Below are 21,199 nucleotides of genomic sequence, written 5' to 3'. Positions count from 1 at the left end.
TTTTGAAAAATATGTGTCGGCCATGGCTCAATGGGTAGAGCACTGACCTTTAAATCAGAGGGTTGCAGGTTCAAATCCCTTCCTCACCAGCACCTTCAACCATGGCTGAAATGCCCTGGAGCAAGGCACCTAACCCCACATTGCTCCAGGGCCTGTTACCAATATAATAATACCCTGTACATAAATGTAAGCCGATTTGCATAAAAGTGTCAGCTTAATGTAATGTAATGTAATGTGTGATTTTTCCAGGGATGGCGCTGTGAGAACTGCAGGCGTCCAGGAGGAGCCGAGGCTGGTAGCCCTGTCCAACCCGTTCGTGTCAATACCTTCAGCGGTAACTATGGAGATACAAACTTCCGCAGAGTGGTAAGTCTACACACCACCCCAACCCAATCCAGCTAACCCTCCCAGCATCTGTCACTTCTCGATGTTCCTTGATATGGAAAATACTGTAACCTCGTAGTTTGTGGTAGTAGAAATGATTGATTAGAGTAGAAGTGATTTTTTTCCAAAGTTTTTGAAAATGTGTTTCCTCTTGCAATGTCACTTAGATGAAAGTGCTGCTCCCGGCAGGTTCAAGGTGGGTCATTGGTAGAGTGTTTCTAGCCAACAGCTACAACAACCATTGCGCTGTACGCTACTGGGAACTCAAACGACAGCGCTTTTCAGGCTTATGAGCTCGCAAAACCTGCAAAACAAAGAAAACTTCGATCTTCTTTACAGGAGTCTACATGACAACATGTCTTTAAAGTTATTTGGTTGTTTTGTAGCAGCTTTTATGTATAATATTATTCCCGTCATGCATTTGCTAACTGTTGAGCAGTTAACAAAAATGTTTAACATTACCTTTCATGTGACCATGTGACATGACAGAGGCATGACAGAGCTTTGTTTTTTTTTTTAGACTGACATTACTGTGTTAATGAATCATAACTTATGTGATGTCAAGTGTCCAGTGACCATGAGTGTGTGGATAATGAACTAATGAAATAACTTGTTGCATTGCTTCCAGCTAACAGCAATTTTTGAGCGATATCGTGTGACCTCTAATTCTAATGTGTGATCTAACTTTTTTTGAAGCAAGAATGACAAAATGCGAATTTAAAAAATATATATATTAGTGCATGCTATAACCATTCCAGTGCATTTTTTGTAGCTTTTATCACTGCGTAATTGGTCTTGCCTATTGTTATAACTTAATCTCCTTAGGTCAGGATAACTTAAAATATTTAAGCTTAAAGGACATCTCTTATTTATTAACTTGTACAAACACTGTTTTGGGTTTCTAACTCTCCAGAACATGCAGTGTTTGTGTTGTACTCCATGTTGTTAACAGCTAGTGCACGCTATAACCACTTCAGTTTATGTCTTAGGATCTTTTAACACTGTTCAGTCTATGGTCCATTGTCACAACTTAATGTCATTGGGTCAGGATAACTTAAAACAGTTAGGCTTCTAGGGCACGTCTTGATTTATTGACTTGCAATAAATATAAACACCGCTTTTTGTTTCTTCCATTAAAAGAACATCCAGTGTCCCATTGAGTGCCTCCGACCCGACCTCCTTGCTGACGCCATCGCTCCTCACAATCCCAATGAGTGAGCGCAACGGATGCCTGCGATGCGTTGCCACCCCCCTGCGCCCGAAGGCCCGCCTGCGCCGCTTGCAGCGGGACACCCGGCGGACATCTTCCACTGAATCCAGACGTGACAAATGAGATTGTACTAAAAAAACAACACACAACATTAATCGCCTGAACACCGTCCCTCCCTCCTGAACACAATTTGTCCTTCCTCCCCAACACTGCAATGCTTTGTCAGCTTTATAAGACTGACATCTAATGACACGCTAATGCTAGCCCCCCCTCCTCAAAACAAAAAACCTTAACTTTGCTCTAAGTTGTCCTCCGCTACCATACAGAGATTTGGTTGGTCGTCCAGGACTATGTCTTTTGCCTTCAGTGTGTTGAATTTTTGAAAAACTGTTGTGGTTCTTTTCAGAAACATATTGAAACACTTCAATTATTATTATTTTTTAAGTGTTAACACATTCCAGCTCATGTTGGAGCCCTACTAGCCATTAACGGTCTCCAGGGCATCTAGTCACGTCAAAAGGGATTTTAAAAATGTCCAAGCCAAATTGCATCTCTACTGATTTGAGTCCTTCCAGAGAAGATCTTCCCAGTATTAGTGAGTTTAGTAGCAATCTATTTTTGTACTTTCACCAGAAATGGAGCACTGTTTGAGAGAATGTTGGCGTACCAGTCATGGTGCATTGAGGTTCGTTTCAGATCCCAGTTTGTGTTTTTCGTTTGAGTCTTCGTTTTGTTTTTTCCTTCTGTGGCTCTCTGTTGTAAAAATGAGAGCAGCACTGTGTTCTTTAATGACTTATGACACTTACTGATTTGTTTGTAATTTTCTAACTTTTTTTTGTTTGTGTTTGCTTTAATTTATCCCTTAATTCTTGTTAAGTGTTTTCATCAAAATGCCAAGACTGGGATGTAAAGTTTGATTTTTGTACTGCAGGTGCCAAAGTCTTCACTACTGTCTTAATTTCCCTTTTGGATAAAAAAATGACAAAGAACCTCAAATTCCGTCTCTGTGTCTCATTGGCTTCATGATACGGTGTGTGCTTGTTTTCTGCATGGTTTTCTTCATTTAATAAAGTAAAGGTCAAATTCAGATTGCATAAAAAGTTACAATCACTGGCGAGAAACCTGCAAGCCATCAATAGCTCAGCATGAACAGACATGGACGTGCCAAAAAGTCTACTCAGAAATCAACAATTTATTCTTTTTGGAAAAAGCTTTCACAATGAAATTAGTATTGGCAGGCAGCGACAGGACATTTTTTTTTTAATAACATGTCTTAAGTGGAATGCATGGGATTGTGCGTTTTCCTTCTCCGCAGAGAGCTGTAAGCAATGATGTAGTGTCAAAGGAGAGCAGCTACGAGATGCATCTGTTTGCATCATGGGGTTTTCTTCTCAGTCTGATGGGTGGGGTTCAGTAACGTATAAAAGGGACCAGGGGTGTGTTTCTCGAAAGCGTAGTTGTTAGCAGTTAGCAACTTGGGTAGTTGTCAATGGGAAATTGCACTGCAAGTTAGCAACTACGGTTTCAAGAAATGCACCCCAGCAGAAGAGACTACAGGACTACTAGTCAGCCAGTGTTGTACTACGGTCAGCGTTTCTGTGCGGCGTGACGCGTCTAGTGGTGGAAGAGGCGGAGGTTAGTGTGCACCAGGGTGATGCCCAGCTCGTTGCAGGCGTTGATGACCACCTCATCAGCGGTGGAGCCAGACGGAGCAGCGATGTACTCCACACCACTCTGAGGAGAGGGGAGAGAGGGCACAGAACAAAGAAGACTTTCAAAAGTGGTCCAAATCAAACAACACAATAGAGTATGAACTATTAATGAAAAACTAGACAGGGCCTAGCAAACTTTTCCCATCATTACCAACAATAGGAGTAGAGTAGAGTACTTCTATTAATCCTGAAGGAAATTAAGGTGTCTATCAGCTTACATAAATACACAAATACAAAACATACACAAAGACCTTATACATATAACCGATACAGTAGAACACACGCACGCACACTGAAAACGGAAAGGTTATCATAGTACATGCTAACGCGATTGTCTTTACCCGCTTTGCTCGGTCCACGTTGTCCCTGAAGGGGAAGAAGGCGTCGGAGCTCAGGGCGACGGCCTGCAGGGAGCTGGTCCAGTTCTTGCGCTCCGTCTCAGACAGCTGCTCTGGAACCTCCTCAAACATGGCCTTCCACGCATCCAAGTCGGGGCCCTGAAGTAAGCACGCACGCACGAACGAACCCATAAATCCCCAAAAATTCATTGTCCCCTTAGCTCCACTATTTACGAGTGTACACAAGCACTCACTACAGGTGGAGAACTCACAATTTCACTGCATGTTATGCTTTCATAGTATTGCGTTGCACATGACAAATATGATCCTTGTATCATTTATCTGCATGTCTGAGGGGAACAAAGAACGCAGACAATTTGACAATGTAACTTCTAGCATGCACATCAAAATATAAATGTTGAATTCTGACATTTTGTCCAAGTCAGCAGCTGCAGTCAAAAGTCATGGGGTGGATCCCAATGACTGCCGACCTCGGTCTGTGCTTGTGGCCTCGTGTTTCGCTGATGCCCCGCCTCCGTGAAGAAAACAATGGGGCACCTAAGTCACGCCCTCTACTTCCTGGTTCATGGGGCAGAGGGAGTCAAAAAATGATTACTGGGCTTGAAAACGAGTGATTTTTGGATTTGTGGTGCACAGGTGGAGGTCCAAGGTTTGGATTGGTGCCAAAAAAAAATGCTCATTTTCAAGCCCACTAATTATTTTTTGACTCCCTCTGCCCCATGAACCAGGAAGTAGAGGGCGTGACTTAGGTGCCCCATTACGTTAGCCCACTGTCAGCCTAGTAGCCACAATAACTCTTGGGGGACTATTCTTCATTCACCATCCCAATTGCAAATGAGAACATTTCAATAGTACTGGGCTTTTGAAATACAATGCTGTTGTCAGTGACGTCATCACAAGGCCACAAGGAGTGAAGTGAGCGAGGGAGAACGGGAGTCTGCATATCCGAAAGACAGAATAATAGTGACATGATGTGTTTGCCACCGACCTCTCCAATGGTGCCGCTGACGTACTGGTCGACGGCGTTGGCCATCTCGGCCCGCTTCACGCCGCTGCGGAACTTCATGTTGAGCACGCGCGGGTGGTGCCGCAGCCACCAGTTGTCAGCCTTGTCCCCGGCCAGCCGCGTGCAGTGGATACGAGACTGCTGCCCAGCGCCGATGCCAATCACCTGGGGACACGGGGACACACAGATGCAATGCACATGCGCAATCTCAAAGTTAAAATACTGTAGTGACTTTATTGATAGCAAATATACTCAGGGGCGCTGCCAGAAATGTTGGGCCCCATGAAAGATTAAAGTTTTGGGCTCCCTTAAGGGCCCCTCTCAGTGCCTAGGCTCCCTTAAGGGCCCCTGTCAGTGCTTGGGCCCTTAGAATCTGTACCACTTTCCCCCCCTAGCGGCCCCCATGAATATACTGCACACTGCAGCTCCGCTTTGAAATGTATGCCTGATGAAGACCCTGTTGGGTCGAAATGTTGTATCGGAGCTACAGTGTGAAGACTGCATACTCTTACTTTATTGATGCCAAATATACTGCACGCATCTGCATGCATTGCATACAATCAATACCTTGCCTGGAGAAAGGACTAATTGGATTGATACAGTAGGTTCACACTGCAAATGTGCTGTGGATTGACACTGTACATCCCTCACCTGTCCGTCCTTGGCATAGCACACAGAAATAATTGGATTGATAGATTAAAGCTGGGCTTACACTGTGCGAGTTTTGCCCCGATTTGGCACTCGCACGACTTTTTGAAAGTCGGGCCGATTTCTTGCTCAATCGCAGGTCAATCGTGAGTCTCGCATCGTGCAGTGTACATGGGGTAACGACAAGCGATGTCGCCTCACGATCGTGCAATCGCAGGGTCGCCAGAAAATCAAAACGGTTTGAAATTCTGGTCGTGGCTCGTGCGTAAATCGCACAGTTAAAGCAGTGCTACGACCCGATTTGACACTTCACATGCACAAATGAATAGGGCCGTGCGATTCACTGTTGAGCGCGACCTCATCTCCACCTCAGGTGCGCATGTTCCCTCCTCTGCAGACCGGGGAAACATGCCTGTCGCGTCGTACGGTGGAAGCATTTCGCTCGCATCCGACTGTCGGCTCGTGTAGTGTGAGGACGTGAGTCGTGAGCTGTGAACTTTTAAACTGTGAAATTCCATCGTGCAGTGTGAGCAGAAGCTTAAGACCCACGAGTGAAAATATCGCACAGTGTATGCCCGGCTTAAGTCTAAGATACGATACAACACTTAATTGTCAGTTTTCACTGAAATTAATTTTGCATCCCTGAACATGAGTTTCTGTGAAAACTGAAAATAAAGACAATAAAGGCGGATTCATACTTAGCGCCACTGGCGCTAACCTGATTCATACCTCCCTCGCGACGATGGCGTGTGCTCAAAATTACGTCACACGCCCCTCCGCAAGCTGCCGCGGCACGTTAAGTATGCGGAGCCCTTAAAGGTTCATACTACAAATATGCAGTAGATTGATAATGAACGCCCCTCACCTGTCCATCCTTGGCATAGCAGACAGAGTTGGACTGGGTGTACTTCACAGCAATGCTGGCCACAATGAGGTCTCGCACAGCCCTCTCAGACAACTGCAGAAAAAGCAACAGAGGATTATACAATGGATGATGACAATTCAAACAGCAACCCAGGGTAACAGATTGTGATTTACAATTTACCAGCCTGGACCCCATTTCTCAAAAGCATTGTTGCTAACCAGTTATCAACTCACTTGTTTCCCCAATGGGAAATTGCATTGCAACCAAGTACGTTGCTAACTAAGTTAGCAACGACGTTGCTGAGAAACAGACCCTTGATTAGTTCAGTATTTATATTGGGAATTAGACTTGACAATATATATTTTTAAACATTAACATTACACTTAACATGGACAATGACATTTGCAACTACAATGTGGATTGATGTGCCAAATATGACATCAAAACTGGCCACAGACACTGTTACCTTGCCCTTGGAGACCACATTGCTGAAGAGCTCCTTGTTAATGCTGGCCCCGTTCCTCTTCTGCTTCAGGTGCAGGCCGAAGAGGACCCGGACCTCAGCCTCGTCTGGCTCATAGGACGGGTCCATCTAAAGAAGACAGGTGAGAGATTAGCCCATTCAGTGCAATTACGGTAGGTTACTAATTCAGTTATATCGAAGTTACGGAGAGCAGCCAAATTCCTCCCTGTGTTGGCAGACCTCTCCCAGCTTGAGTTTTTCGATCGATTGTCAGTGTGCACTGTGCACACATCTGCAATATGGTGAATTAATAATGATACATAAAACAATGGCCATAATTAATTGATTTTGTTCAGCCAATAGAACAAACATGACATAATATGACAGTCGGTGAGGTCACGTTGGTTTATAGTTCGGCTAAGCTGTGCATGTAAACATACTTAATGAGAGATATTAGGGACAGTCCCCTACAGCATGCCATGCTTCAATGACATGAGAGCGGATTATTCCTACTTGCATGGAAATCAGGTCTGCAACTACTTGATCAAAGGGAGGACCTGGATTATTCTACAGCTTAAACTTGCATTCAGTGCAAACACAGTGACTAACGTTTCAATGTTGTTAACACATCTTCTAATTTTTCCAGGCTTGCATGTTAACCGCTGCCCTCAATATTCACCTGGAGCACGCAGTAGTTGCCGTTCTTCTTCTTGGACAGAATGCGGAGAGCCTCTTCCTCGAAGCCGGGAGCGATGATGCCATCAGATACCTGAGGGGGAGAGATCGAAAACAACAAAACGGGGTGAACATGTGCTCTTTTTTTAAAATGTACTGTATTTGACTGTTTAGACAAGACCTCTTCTGAGTGCCTCTTCTGTCAGAGAGTCCTGGCAAAATCAACAAATGTCAAAAAATAGGAGCATTTGTCCAAATGCTTCCTCTGCAAAGCAGTGAACAATAGATGCTTGGATAGACTTCCTTTCCATTACCCAACTCACATGCACTCCTAGTAAACATGTGCCTCTTTTCCACTGGCAGTTTTCTGGTAGGCCTACGGCTCGACACAGCATGACTCGGCTGCCACTTTTTGCCTTACGATTAAGCCGTGTCGTGCCCAATCGAAAACATACCTGCCAACCTTTAAAAACATTTTTGAGTAGCAACTTATCGCGGCGCGGCAATTCACGGCGCAACAACTTGGCATGGCAAAGCAACGGGGTCGCCAGCGGGCCCATCTGAGAGGCTACTTTGTTTTGCATAGTCTGCCCTACACCTAGGGTTGCCAAATGTCAACAGGGAAGATATGAGACACTTCATTCAGGCAGGGGGGTCCTCCCCTAGAAAAAAATGCTTTTCTTAGATGCAATTTCCTGCATTTTAATGCATTTTAGCCTAACATCCCGTGTATCTGGCAAATAGTTTATCTTGCTCTTCACAGTACTTTGAACTACCATAATTTAATAAACTTTCATGAAAGATGTTTTTTTTTTTGTTTCACACCATAACACCAATAAAATGCTATGATATAGTGTGCTGGAATTCAGACCTCTAAATTAACTTTATTGATCACCAGCCAATATGGCTGTTAATCTTACTAGTCAAACATACCACCAGTCTGGCTAGTAGGCCTAGGCCTAAGTGGCTATGTACCAGCCAAACAGAGCATTTGGTCACTTGGGGGGTGTTAAGGAGCTGGAATTGAGTATGAAATTGAAGCATTTGCTGATTACTTTTTTTGGCTGTAGAAGGTACATGTAGGAAAATGTATAATTTGATTATAAAATACAGAGGCATTTCAGTGATTTTTATGAACAAAAAGTTGAATTGTGATGATTCTTACATCATCTCCCCCAATATTAATAAATGGTGATGTTGTCACCTACTGTGAAGAAGCATCAGCAGTAGAGAAAAAGATAAAGACAAGTGTTATCTAAGCTAGGATAATATCAGGTTAATATTATTACCTTGGGGGCTAACATCAAAATCACACTTTCAGCATTCATTCAGTAGGCCTACAAAATGCGTCATGTAGTGGCTCTACTGAGGGACGGGGGCTAATGGCCAATGCTCTTGGAACTTCCACGGTAACTTGAGGGGCATCGCTTCTTTTTTTTCACTTCTCTGCATAATAGTAGGCCCATCTACCCTCATCTGCCGTCATGAGTTGGCTATTGTTCACTGTTCGGCACATATATGATGATAGGAGAATTGATTTTATAATAGATTGCCATACGTGATTACGGATAGTAGTCGTGGAGTGATGCATATTTGGTATGACGCACGACCTGTTACACCTGTTCATAGAATGGGCCATGACTCAGGGGGGAACAGTATTCCTATACGGTGTCATGGTAGGTTACGGATGTAGACCTACTCCGAGCCCAACCGTTAGAACTATCGCTTTATTCCCCCCCCCCCCCCCCCGAGTTAAAATGATCCGGCGCAAAGGGAAACCGAATTTAGTTTGCTGCTAATCTGCTAATTTATAGCGCGGTCACCGACACATTTTCTCATTCGGAAGTAATCTCGTTTCGGTCCAATATCAAAACAAGCAACAACATATTGCCGTCAACTACGGCGAAACATTGGGTGAATCATTACGACAGACCTCGGCCTTTATTTATTTTCATAAGTTTACGGATTTAGCAACTGGACGCAATTCACTATTCCCATACAGGCTACCTTTCTCAAAGTCCATTTACCTTTGAAACGGTGATTTTGACGGTGCTCACTTGTAAAACTACAGCGACAGTACCAAGATGGATAATACATGATGACAGGAGGAGTATACTTGTCACAGAGATTATAGGAGTATATTAACCAGTCTCTCTGCTTGTGTGATTTCGAAGCAAACTTTCTATCGGCAGCTGATGCCTCGACTCGAGAGGAGCGCAGCCACTGAGTATTCAAGTCAGTGAGCGCAGTACAACAAATGAAGACATCCAAACTAGCGCTCTGATTGGTCAATATTCCCCCCCCACACGTTGCTGGCCAATGGCGAGACAATTGCAAGCAGAGCCATGTCTACGGCTCTGTCTGGTTGCAAGTCTACAGAGCAATTTATAAGGGCCCATGAACACACTTTGCTATTGGTTTTTCCCGTATTTTGAAGTGACAGCGCCGTAGTTTGATGTCAAAATCCGTATCTGCTACACAAAATGCGTAATGGTCGGCAGGTATGCGAAAAGCAAAAAGTGGCGGCCGAGTGGCGCTGTGTCGAGCTGTAGGCCTACCAGAGAAACGCCACATGCACTCCTCTTATGCCTCTTTTCCACTGCCGGTATTCTGGTAAGCCTACAGCTCGACAAAGCGTGACTCAGCTGCCAGTTTTTGCCTTACGATTAAGCTGTGTCGTGCCCAATCGAAAAGCAAAAAGTGGCGGCTGAATGGAGCTGTGTCGAGCTGTAGGCCTACCAGAGAAACGGCACATGCACTCCTCCTAGTAAACAAGGTCCCTGACAAACATACCTCCCTAGAGATGATCTTGGCAGTGGGGACGTCGCAGGTGTCCGAGAGGGCGATGAAATCGCCAAAAGATGACATCCTGTCAGAGCCTGGAGAATAGAAGAAGTACTGTCAAAATATGTAGCAACGCTTCATTTGACTGACCCCCAAAACCTCCACCCCAGTAATGTACTCACGCCCGGCCACAGGGGTCCGATCCATTCTCACAGAGAACATTGCACAATTTGTACATGACTTTTCCAGTTACCTTAGTCATACTTTCCTGGCCATCCACAACTGACCTGATGTGCAAGTCAATCCTAGTTTGTTTTTGAGGAAAATGAAGACATTTTTCAATGCATGTGGTCTGTCTCCTACAGTAGCCTGGTTCTCACCAGACGGTGTGTGTGTGTGTGTGTGTGTGTGTGTGTGTGCCCCCTGGTGGAGCGGAGCTACACACACCACCGTCTGGTACACGGCCAGAGAGCATGCGTTGGCTCCAGCCAGAAAATAGACGGAGCATTTATTGCTTCAGTATCAACGGCAGCTCGCATTGAGGAGTCACAGGGCAGATTATAGACTATATTGACTCTTTAGAGATTTTGTTGGTGGTGAGGTCGCGCAGAAGCAATAAATGCCCAGTGTATTTTCTGGCTGGAGCCATTGCGTGCTATCTGGCCGTGTACCAGACAGTAGTGTGTGTGTAGCTCACAGACACTACACGACACGACACGACACGACACGACACGACACGACACGACACGACACGACACGACACGACACGACACGACACGACCACACACACACACCTGGTGAGAGCCAGGCTACGTCTACAGCTCCTCCCTTTTGAAAGTCATCTTCATCATCATCAGATATGTAACTAACCTCTGGCGCGGGCGTATGCGGTGGCCAATGGCGTCAGGTCCTTCAGCATGTCGTTGACCATGCACACCTTCGCCTCCTCCTCAGATAGCGCCACTCCCACCGCAGCACCTGCAATGCAATACCGAATACAAACATGTCAATTTCCCTCCCATATCAAACGGACATATCAGGCATTGGACTGCAGCTGAGCATTACAATGACAATAATCTGCTCTGCAAATGTGGCTGGATCTAGTAAAATCAGGCATATCAGAAGTGAGTATTTGCTCAGACTTGGATGAAGTTTGCATCTCCTCTTTCATGACCATCTACTAGACGAATGCTTGAGATGGCCTAGCCCCAGGCCAGACTCTTGACATGATGTGTATGTGTGCGTGCATGTCTACTTCACTTTATAAAATAATACTTTTAAAAAACTAACTAACCCTTCTTTGCATCTGCACTTGTTGTTCTGTATAAGTATATTTCCTGTGCACTTGTATCTACTAGTGATGTTGGCTATGATTATGCCCTCGTTTGTAAGTCGCTTTGGTTATAAAGTGTCTGCCAAATGCAATCTAATGTAATGTAATGGTTTGTATTTCCTGTCACCATCGAAACAATACTTCACACTTTTGTCGTGTTGTGATGTGATGTTTCTTCAATGCAAAAGACCTTGATGTGTTGTACTGTTTGATGCTGCTAAAACTTGTGAGATCTACACTACAATCAATAGTATCTGGGAAAGTGTGCGTCTACGTGTATGCATGTGTCCCACTCTGGTGGTGCCGCCATGCTCTCCTTTACAATTCAACAAAACACGTGGATGTGTTCAGAAGTGTTCTGAAGATGCCGTCTGCTCTATTGTCAACGAGGATCTTGTATTTTCACTGTGTTTACTGTAAATTGTTTGTTTTTTTTCTCTTCTTTTAATTTTATTTGTTTTGGTTACTTTTATAGATTTTAAGAGTGTAACATGATCTGATTGTACTAATTGTTTTAAAGGGACACTGTGTGAGATTTTTAGTTGTTTATTTCCAGAATTCATGCTACCCATTCACTAATGTTACCTTTTTCATGAATACTTGCCACCATCAAGTATTCATTATGACTGGAAAATTTGCATTTTTCACACATGAAAAGGGGATCTTCTCCACGGTCCGCCATTTTGAATATCCAGAAATAGCCATTTTTAGCTGCAAAAATGACTGTACTTAGGCCATACTAGAAAATATTAGCTTATTACTTAGTAAACTTTCATGAAATGATCACTTTTGGCATTAGGCAGCCCAGTTTCAATGAGCAGCATAGTTGCAGTACCTTTTTTGACCATTTCCTGCAGAGTGTCCCTTTAATAAAGTATTATTAAAATGTAAATTAAATTTTCCTTTACCTGCAGGGCTGACGTGCTTGAAGGAGGTGGCTGCCGGCATCCCCAGGGCATCCTTCAGCTCCTTCACCAGCTGCCAGGCGTTCAGGGCATCACACAGGTTGATGAAGCCTGGAGAGCCGTTCACCACTAGAGGGAGACAAAGTGCCAGGGTCAGACTTCAGCAAGTGTGAGATTAGAGTAGACCAGTGGTTCTCAACCTTGTTTTAATTAACAAACAGCCCCTTGACCTCGTCATAAGCCTCCCAACGCCCCCTTGACTTCGTCAAAAGCCCACTAATGCCCCCCTTAGCATTAAAAATCAAATGGACTGATGCCACCCAATGGCAGCTGTATTCCTCTCAACGACCACCTAGGGCTCCTTAACGCCCCCTGGTGGGCTGTAGAGCTCCGTTGAGAAACACTAGATGAGGGAAGTAAACGTAACCCTCTCTCTTCAGTACAGTATGCAGTGAAAAGGCCTAAAACTTGAAAATGATTATGTCCTCGATTGGAAGTCCCGCAAGGTTAACAAGCGTCTGCCAAATGTAATTTATTCAAGGGGTACCTGTGATGGGCAGAGAGGGGTGCAGGATGTAGAGGTTTGGATTTTGCATGTGCCTTAGACTTAAAATGGGTCAATGCAAAAACAGAATTTAAGTCATGCAATTTACATTTGCCCTAACTGGCCCTGTGATGTGCAGAGAGGGGCGCAGGGTGTATGTATTGTAATGTAATGTAATGTAATGCACCAGGGATGGACAGAGGGGAGCGCAGGGTGTAGAGCTGGGCGGGGCCTGGTGGGGGTTCATGGGCAGAGAGAGGCGCATGGTGTAATGTAGTGTAATATAATGTAATGTAACTGTGATGGGTAGAGAGGAGTGCAGGGTGTATGTAATGTAGTGTAATGTAATGAAGGGGTACCTGTGATGGGCAGAGAGGGGCGCAGGGTGTAGAGCTGGGCGGGGCCTGGTGGGGGTTCATGGGCAGAGAGAGGCGCATGGTGTAATGTAGTGTAATATAATGTAATGTAAACCTGTGATGGGCAGAGAGGGGCGCAGGGTGTAGAGCTGGGCGGGGCCTGGTGGGGGTTCATGGGCATAGTGTAATGTAGTGTAATGTAATGTAATGTAATGTAGTGTAATGTAGTGTAATGTCACTGTGATGGGTAGAGAGGAGTGCAGGGTGTATGTAATGTAATGTAATGTAATGTAATGAAGGGGTACCTGTGATGGGCAGAGGGGAGCGCAGGGTGTAATGTAGTGTAATGTAATGTAATGTAATGTAATGTAATGAAGGGGTACCTGTGATGGGCAGAGAGAGGCGCATGGTGTAATGTAGTGTAATGTAATGTAATGTCACTGTGATGGGTAGAGAGGAGCGCAGGGCCTATGTAATGTAATGTAATGTCACTGTGATGGGTAGAGAGGGGCGCAGGGTGTATGTAATGTAATGTAATGAAGGGGTACCTGTGATGGGCAGAGAGGAGCACAGGGTGTATGTAATGTAATGTAATGTAATGTAATGTAATGTAATGAAGGGGTACCTGTGATGGGCAGAGAGGGGCGCAGGGTGTAATGTAGTGTAATGTCACTGTGATGGGTAGAGAGGAGTGCAGGGTGTATGTAATGTAATGTAATGTAATGAAGGGGTACCTGTGATGGGCAGAGAGGGGCGCAGGGTGTAGAGCTGGGCGGGGGCCTGGTGGGGGTTCATGCCGTAGCGCAGGGGCAGCTGGGACACGCCGCGACTGTACTCCCGCCGGAAGTAGTCCGAGATGGCATCGTCATACTGCGCCGTGTGCGTGAAGGCCTGCGGAAAACAGAGTAAGAGGGTATTCATAACTTGATGGCGTACGGTCCCCTTAAACTGGGGCATTGTATCTAAAAAGGGGGGTTTTAGATCCAATGGCCCCGTATTAAAATTAAAAAGATTTGAATGAAGGGACTTTTGTATTTTGACTTCAAACTTCAAAAGCACCAGCATATTGGAGTTTCCTTATTCAACACAGATGAGCACTCAGCATCTCTCCCTCCAGCACAGACTAAAGGTGCCGTACACACACGTCGCTGCCATTTACCTGCTACTTGCTCACTCGCCTACTCGCCACTCGCTCTGGGTGATTTTGTTTACTGGTTGTCATGGTTCCCGCTGTCCGCGCCAATAACGTCCGTACGAAACAAAATGTAGGCCTACGCTGTTTAACGTGTGCTGTGCACAACCATGCATATGAGCCAGTTTGATGGTGCACACCGTATTGGATGTATTTTCCTCAATACAACACTTTTAACCAAAGTGTGATGGCGTGCAGAAGTTGGGTGGTCAGAACACCACAGGGGCAACGTCACCTGTCAATAATCTGTATTCTGCATTCTAATTGGTTACTCGCTTAACTCGCGTCGCTCGAAGATAAAATAAGTTTATCTCGGAACCCACCCACATCGCATCGCTTGTACTTTCCTCGCCTACTGGCCAGCGAGACTCGCTGGAATACGTAGACATTCTATTGACTTCATCCGCTGAGCGAGTAACTAGCAGCGACGTGTGTGTACGGCCCTTAAGAGGGATTAGACAAGACCTTGATGAATCATTCAGTTTAAAAACATTTTAGGCCTTTTCACTGCATACTGTACTGGAGAGATAAGGTGACATTTATGTCATCATATTTTGATACTTAAATGGGCTAATCTCAATTTAATATGTTCAGTTTTTATGCGTTGTGGTTTTATATACTAAATGTTTTGGCTTATTTGAATGGGAGTCGCAAGTCATGCTTTCCTACCAGGTGTAGGTGTACACGAGCACAATGCAGGGGGTAAGTCACAGAACTGATCGAGCAGGAGTAAGGGGGTACTCGTGGTTTGAGAAAAAGCCTTGTGCACATTCTGCACAAGATAAGAAAGGCTTAGAAAAACACTGCTTTGAGATCATGCTGTCCACCACCAGTAAAGATAATTTTATTCATGATGCTCTACAGCAGTGATTCTCAAAGTGTGGTCCGGGGACCACTGGTGGTCCGCGACAGAGCTCAGGTGGTCCGTGAGGGGATTTTTTCCAAGACGAGTTAGCAGTAGGCTATATTTGTAACATAATTACAAAGCTAAGCAAAGCTGAAGTCTTATTTTCACCACAAAAAGACAGGCTTGTAATCTAAATAAAAAGTAAATGATCTGCATTGGCGAAATTAGCAATGTCAAATTAGCACCCATCAACTGTCAATTCAGTTGTAGTCAAAGTGGTCCTCGGCCTGAAAAAGTTTGAGAACCACTGCTCTACAGTGATGCTTGATATTCGCTCCCCCTATTCTTTCCCAGCAGCACTCAAGCCTTTTATTTATTTGTTGCAATTGGGTGCTAAGCCTTGGCAAGGCCCAAGTGTGCCGCGATGGCAGATGGGATGCCTTGGCTCAGAATAAGAAACCACAGGAGCCTGGATGGCACACTACACTCACACAGGCTCAGACAGAGTTTTTACTGTGGGACCAGCCGTTTCTGGCAAGTAAGTAACAAAGTAGCCATTTTAACCTTGGAGCTTTTGTGTCCCTCGCCTCGACCCGGCGTGAACTCAAAGGGCCTTTCTTCTTCTTCACGAGGTGAGGACACCAGGCTGAGAGGAGTTACAGACCAAGTGAAGGGGGGAGGCAGCAAACTCATTGAACCCACTGCTTGGTAGGACAACCACACACACACACACACACACACACACACACACTCTGAATAGCCCCTAATGTTGGACTTTGATTTCCAAGCCGCCGAAATTGAACTGCAGAATACACACAGAGACACACAGACACACAGACACACAGACAAACACACCCTTAAATGTGGACTTTGAATTAGAAATCACCCCAAGTGAACCATAGCATATCCACAAATACGCACACCGAGTTTCCCAACAGCATACTGATAACCTTCTAACACTGCAACCTCTATATATTGAACCTCTCCTCAAACAAACCCATTTCAAAACCAGAGTACTTGCAGTTGGCATTAATCATCAAGACAAGCAGTTTGTTTTCTGACCCAATTTAGTGACTGTACAATTTGACCTGATTTTAACTAGCGGTACACACAAAAAAAATGCACCAAATATGGCTCAGCACACTCTTGAAACAAAAATAATGCTCACCGGGTTTTACGGTGTGCAACAAAGACCTAATGACCGTCTGCCAAATTGGAAAAAAGAAGCCGTTTGACAACTTAGGATTATAAAGACTGTGCACAATTATTGCGCAATCAACTGAAGGTTTACATGTGCGACATGTCTCAGCACGGAGCCCATCCCTAATGGAAATATTTCCCAATCAAAATGGCAACCCAATAGTTTGGTTGTGACCAGGCATTTCATGCCTGATAAACCAGACTAAATGTGGATGTCTAATTTAGTCTGGCCTCGATGCATAATACATCCGAAGATTGTTGATGAGAACAACCTTCCCTCAAAACCCTGCCCGCTTTGATTCAAAACACATATTTGCGTTGTAATTGGTTTGCCAGATTCATGGCATTCTGGCTTCATTCAATCATTATGCAAGGCCAGACCCACCCGTAGACAAAACATTTTGCCGTCCAGCGGGTGGCGCTGGTTCACCAGGCTAAGGCATTTCATGATCCGTGCAACATTGGGAATGTCTACCCTTAACTAGCACAGGCGCAATTCTAGAATTGTAGAGCAAGCATCAGTTGTGATCAGATGTGGGCAGTCATGGGTAAGTGGTTATGCTGTCAGACTGTGGCCAAAAGTTTGGCGGTTCAACTTCCGGCCCGTCAGGTTGTTGTTGAGGGTGGTGTGTGTGTGTGTGTGTGTGTGTGTGTGTCTCCGTGTGTGTGTGTATGTGTGTGTGTGTGTGTGTGTGTGTGCGCCTTCCTCTACTAGAAGATGTTTGTGTAGAAGAAGAATGCAAAACTGCTGCCAAAGAAATATTTGAATAAATGAATTAGCTAAGTATAATGAAATGTAAAATGCAAAGATGGGGAAGCTCTGACACTGAGGGATACACCATGCCATGAAGTTGCGGGGACATAAAGTATGAGTGAGTGACGTCAAAATGTGGTAGATGGAGTGGAGACATAAGGACGTGTCCCACCTTCAAAGCCAGCGTTTTGCGGGTCTCCAGTGTTGTGTCTTTAGCCTCAGAGCCCTCCATCTCCGTAGCCACCAGGTTATAGTCAGCCGGGTCGCAGACGATGGTCACTCTGGCATGGTTTTTGGCTGCGGCCCTGAGGAGAGTCACTCCACCTGAGAGAAAGGGAAAGAGACAGAAAGAAAGACAGACCGACAGACAGACAGACAGACAGACAAAGGAAAAGACAGACAGAAAGGAAAAGACCGACAGAAAGGAAAAGACAGACAGAAAAGTTACAACTAGGGAGACTGCGGGAGACTTCATTGTGACGGGGGATCTGGAAAAAAATTGCATTTCTTAGATGTAATTTCTAGAATTTCAACGTCCCGTGTCCTGTTTCAGCTCAATGCGGAACACGTACTTTTATCCCTTCACAAGCTCCAACTGGTCCAGAACTCAGCTGCCTGCATCATTACTAAAAACCATTCCTGTCACCATATTACCCCTGCACTGCAACATCTCCACTGGCTCCCTATCAAATATAGAATGAAAGTCACTTTTAAATGAAATAAATTAATTATTATTTGTATTATTATTAAATACGGGACGATTCCGACCCTAGTTACAACCCCAACTTCACTCAATAGGTTTTAGTACTGTAATGTACATATTACGAGTGTACATTACTGAAGTAAAGGCTGAAGTGCCCTTGGTCAAGGCTCCTAATCCACATTTTGCTCCAGGGACTGTAACCAACACCCTGTACCCAAATAAATGCGAGTCCATTTGGATAGAAGAAGGCATGAGCTAACTGCAGTGTAGTAATGATGTAACATTGTACTGCAACATGACAAGTTAAAGTGGGCAACCACTCACCAATGTCAATCTGCTCTACCGCAGCTTCCACCGTTACATCAGGTGCTGACACGGTCTTCACAAAAGGGTATAGATTACACACCACCACCCTGATGAGCAAACAAAAGCAAATCAATCAATCAGAATGAGATCAATTAAGTCATTTATTACTCCACACAAAACCGCTCAACTTTGAGTGACAAACGGAGCAAAATCCAAAAATACTTGCTCTGTTCTGAACCATAGCATTATCTGACCCTACAACATTTTGGCAAAATCCGTGCTCCTGGACACGGATTTCGTGTCCTTAGCATCCGTGTCCAGGAGCACAGAACTTTTGGAGATCAGGCTGGACCCTTTGTGTGTCACATTTACCTCAGTTGAGTTGAGTTTCATGATGAATGAACAACACAAGGTTACAAAAGTAGATGCTTTGCATTACATTAGTGTCACGACCCTGGCAGCAGCTTCTTAATTAGGCTACACTGTGACTGGCTCCCTTCTGAGCGCCACGCAGGACACATTAACTCTGTTAGAGGACTAAATTAAACTCGGCAAGTCACATGAACAGGCACGCATGGTGACTAAAATGTGTACACACCAAGAAAGGGTTGTGTTCCACATTATAGGTCAACACTTGGCAACTGGATATGGGTCAAATTAGGCCATAAAAATGCAACTCTGAGACAGAAAATAATATTGACACAGTTTTACCATCTTGAGTTGTTGACCCTCACCTCACAAGGCTGAAGCCCAGTTTGTCCATGTCAGCTTTATCTGAGGGTGTGTGTCTGGCCAGGATGCCCCCGTGAACTGCTGGGTGAAGAGTCTTCACCCTCCCCCCCAGCATCTCTGGAAAACCTGTCAGCTCTGACACATCTCTGAGGAGGAACGGAAAAGGGGGGAAAAGTCAGAGAGAGAACACAGGGTGGATGCAAATGATATCTTTAAAAACTATTTGATAAGGTACTATGGCCAAGTGATAGCCTAGCTCTTGTTACCTCACACGATTAGAAGTTGCACACTGCTAGAAATAGCACAAAATGTGTAGATAGCCTACCTGACGTGAAGTCCTGCATCACGCAAAGCTTTGGCTGTGCCACCCGATGCCACCAGGGAGAGGCCGACCGAAACCAGACGTTTGGCGAAGTCCAAAAGTCCGGTTTTATCAGACACACTGAGCAATGCTGCGAACACAAATTTGGGTCGAGGAAAATAGACGAAAACTTGTTATAATGTCGGTTGGCTCAAGACCCAGGTGCATTTACTGCCTATTAAGTTTAGCCGAAGCTATTCAACCACATTTTCGGTTGGCTGCAGGGATGCTGCATCATGGCATCATTCATTCATCACGCTACATAATGTTGCAAAACTTGTTTAAACTTCAGGTTCCGACACGTTATGGTCAGGAACACAGTAGAGTAGAATAGAAAGCTTTTGGAATCACAACATTCACCGAATGTATTCTAGGCCTACTTGTTAAAACACAATTGAATGCAACAACCCTCTCGCGCACAGACCACAAGTCCAAGTGCAGCGCAACGACTACGATATGAAAACTTACAAAGTTTTCTTAGACGTTATAAATTACCTAGTTCGGAGCAGGCCATAGCGAATGTTGGCAGTGGATAGTGATTTCCTGCTGGTCCGATGGTACTCTGGAGTCTGGAATGAAAACACGTGGATGCTATCTGTCTGGGAGAAATGTATCACAAGAGAACTCTCCTATCCAGTATGCTGCATGACGGGAAGTTTGTTATTCCTAAATCCCCGCCTACACTCAGTTGGGAGCACTACACAGAACGTCTTACTGAAATCCGTGTCTTATTCCATCAATTAACAGTGATGTGTTGTACAAATGCATGGACATGTGCGCTTGTATGTGTCCTTGTTTATCTTACAACAATATTTATCATGAGCATGAGTGGAGAGTACTGGTCAGTGGCCGCCCGCAGTTGTAAGCAGGCAGCCTGCGTGTTGCTCAAGTTGACACTAGATGGCAGTGTTATATTAGAACTTTCAACCTGAAATCTTTGAAGACCGACCCAGCTACAATTAAAATGGAGCAGGAATGAAATGAAATCTACCAGTAGGCCTAGTTTCACGTTTCAACAATTAGGCTTCATCATAAGAATGTGCACATCTCCTTGTCTGGTCTGAGGCCTGGTCTTAGAGAATCTGGGTTAGGAGCTTACAAGGGAGTTAAAGGGACAGTTTGGTCAATTTCAACGTGCAGTTGTAATGCTCACACTACCCTGGACTTGTCAGTGCCTGAGATGTTTTCTTCTTCTTCTTCAGCCGTTTCCGAGATCCTGGTCTTTGTAATGGGGGCAGCTCTTTGTTTACATTTCAAAAAAACATTTTTATTTATTCCCAAAAACATCCAAAAGGTTATAAAACATCAGCAGACAACTAGCAAACAGCAGTACCTTTTGGCAAAATATTTGGAGTTGGCCTATGTTTCATTTTTTAAAAATGTAAACAAACGCTGCCCCCATTAGAATTGCTCATATCTCGGAAAGGGCTGAGCCGAAAAATGTGGCATCACCAGGTACTGACAAGTGCACACTGCACACAACGAAATTGCATTTATGCCTCACCCGTGCAAGGGGGCAGCCCCCAATGGCGCCCCAAGGGAGCAGTGTAGCGTGGCGGTACGATGCTTGCTCAGGGTACCTCAGTCATGGAAGAGGATGGGGGAGAACACTGGTTAATTACTCTCCCTACCAACCTGGCGGGTCGGGAGTCGAACCGCCAACCTTTGGGCTACTAGTCTGACACCCTAACCGCTTAACCATGACTGCCCTAAACTGCCCCTTTCGGAGTTGTCTGAGTAATCTGAAAGTAATCTGACTTATTACTACTTAAACTAGAACTTTATCGACCATTTACACTCACTCACTCACACACACACACACACACACACACACACACACACACACACACACACACACAC

The 21,199-nt window shown here is 44.8% G+C and overlaps 2 protein-coding genes across 4 annotated transcripts in view; one reads left to right on the top strand and one right to left on the bottom strand.

Moving 5' to 3' along the window:
- Nucleotides 1–2,590, top strand: part of fn1b (fibronectin 1b) — a 57,794-nt gene extending 55,204 nt beyond the window's left edge. For all 3 annotated transcript variants that reach the window (XM_063212288.1, XM_063212287.1, XM_063212286.1), the window contains 2 exons: nucleotides 250–366; nucleotides 1,525–2,590. In XM_063212288.1, the coding sequence (XP_063068358.1) occupies nucleotides 250–366; nucleotides 1,525–1,602 (195 nt within the window). In that variant the 3' untranslated portion in view covers nucleotides 1,603–2,590. The remainder of the gene's footprint in view (nucleotides 1–249; nucleotides 367–1,524) is intronic.
- Nucleotides 2,591–2,766: 176 nt separating this feature from the next.
- atic (5-aminoimidazole-4-carboxamide ribonucleotide formyltransferase/IMP cyclohydrolase) lies at nucleotides 2,767–19,953 on the bottom strand. Its single transcript, XM_063212289.1, has 15 exons — nucleotides 19,835–19,953; nucleotides 19,304–19,430; nucleotides 18,981–19,124; nucleotides 18,265–18,353; nucleotides 17,410–17,561; nucleotides 13,979–14,135; nucleotides 12,348–12,473; nucleotides 10,977–11,084; nucleotides 10,116–10,201; nucleotides 7,327–7,416; nucleotides 6,651–6,776; nucleotides 6,185–6,277; nucleotides 4,654–4,836; nucleotides 3,648–3,803; nucleotides 2,767–3,328 (listed from the first exon to the last, which is right to left on the bottom strand). The coding sequence occupies exons 1-15, from the start codon at nucleotides 19,851–19,853 to the stop codon at nucleotides 3,209–3,211; spliced, it is 1,776 nt and encodes a 591-aa protein (XP_063068359.1). The 5' UTR covers nucleotides 19,854–19,953; the 3' UTR covers nucleotides 2,767–3,208.
- Nucleotides 19,954–21,199: the final 1,246 nt, after the last annotated feature.

Source organism: Engraulis encrasicolus, chromosome 12 (assembly GCF_034702125.1).
Source record: "Engraulis encrasicolus isolate BLACKSEA-1 chromosome 12, IST_EnEncr_1.0, whole genome shotgun sequence".
Taxonomy (NCBI): Eukaryota; Metazoa; Chordata; class Actinopteri; order Clupeiformes; family Engraulidae; genus Engraulis; species Engraulis encrasicolus.
This window is presented reverse-complemented; position numbering and strand designations above follow the sequence as displayed.

What these genes read in the sequence shown, in the direction of transcription:
- atic (XM_063212289.1), bottom strand. An exon ending in GGTAGAGCAGATTGACATTG is followed by an intron (nt 17,562 to 18,264) that starts GTGAGTGGTTGC and finishes CCTTTCTCTCAG; the next exon opens with GTGGAGTGACTCTCCTCAGG. An exon ending in TCAGCGGCACCATTGGAGAG is followed by an intron (nt 3,804 to 4,653) that starts GTCGGTGGCAAA and finishes TGCTTACTTCAG; the next exon opens with GGCCCCGACTTGGATGCGTG.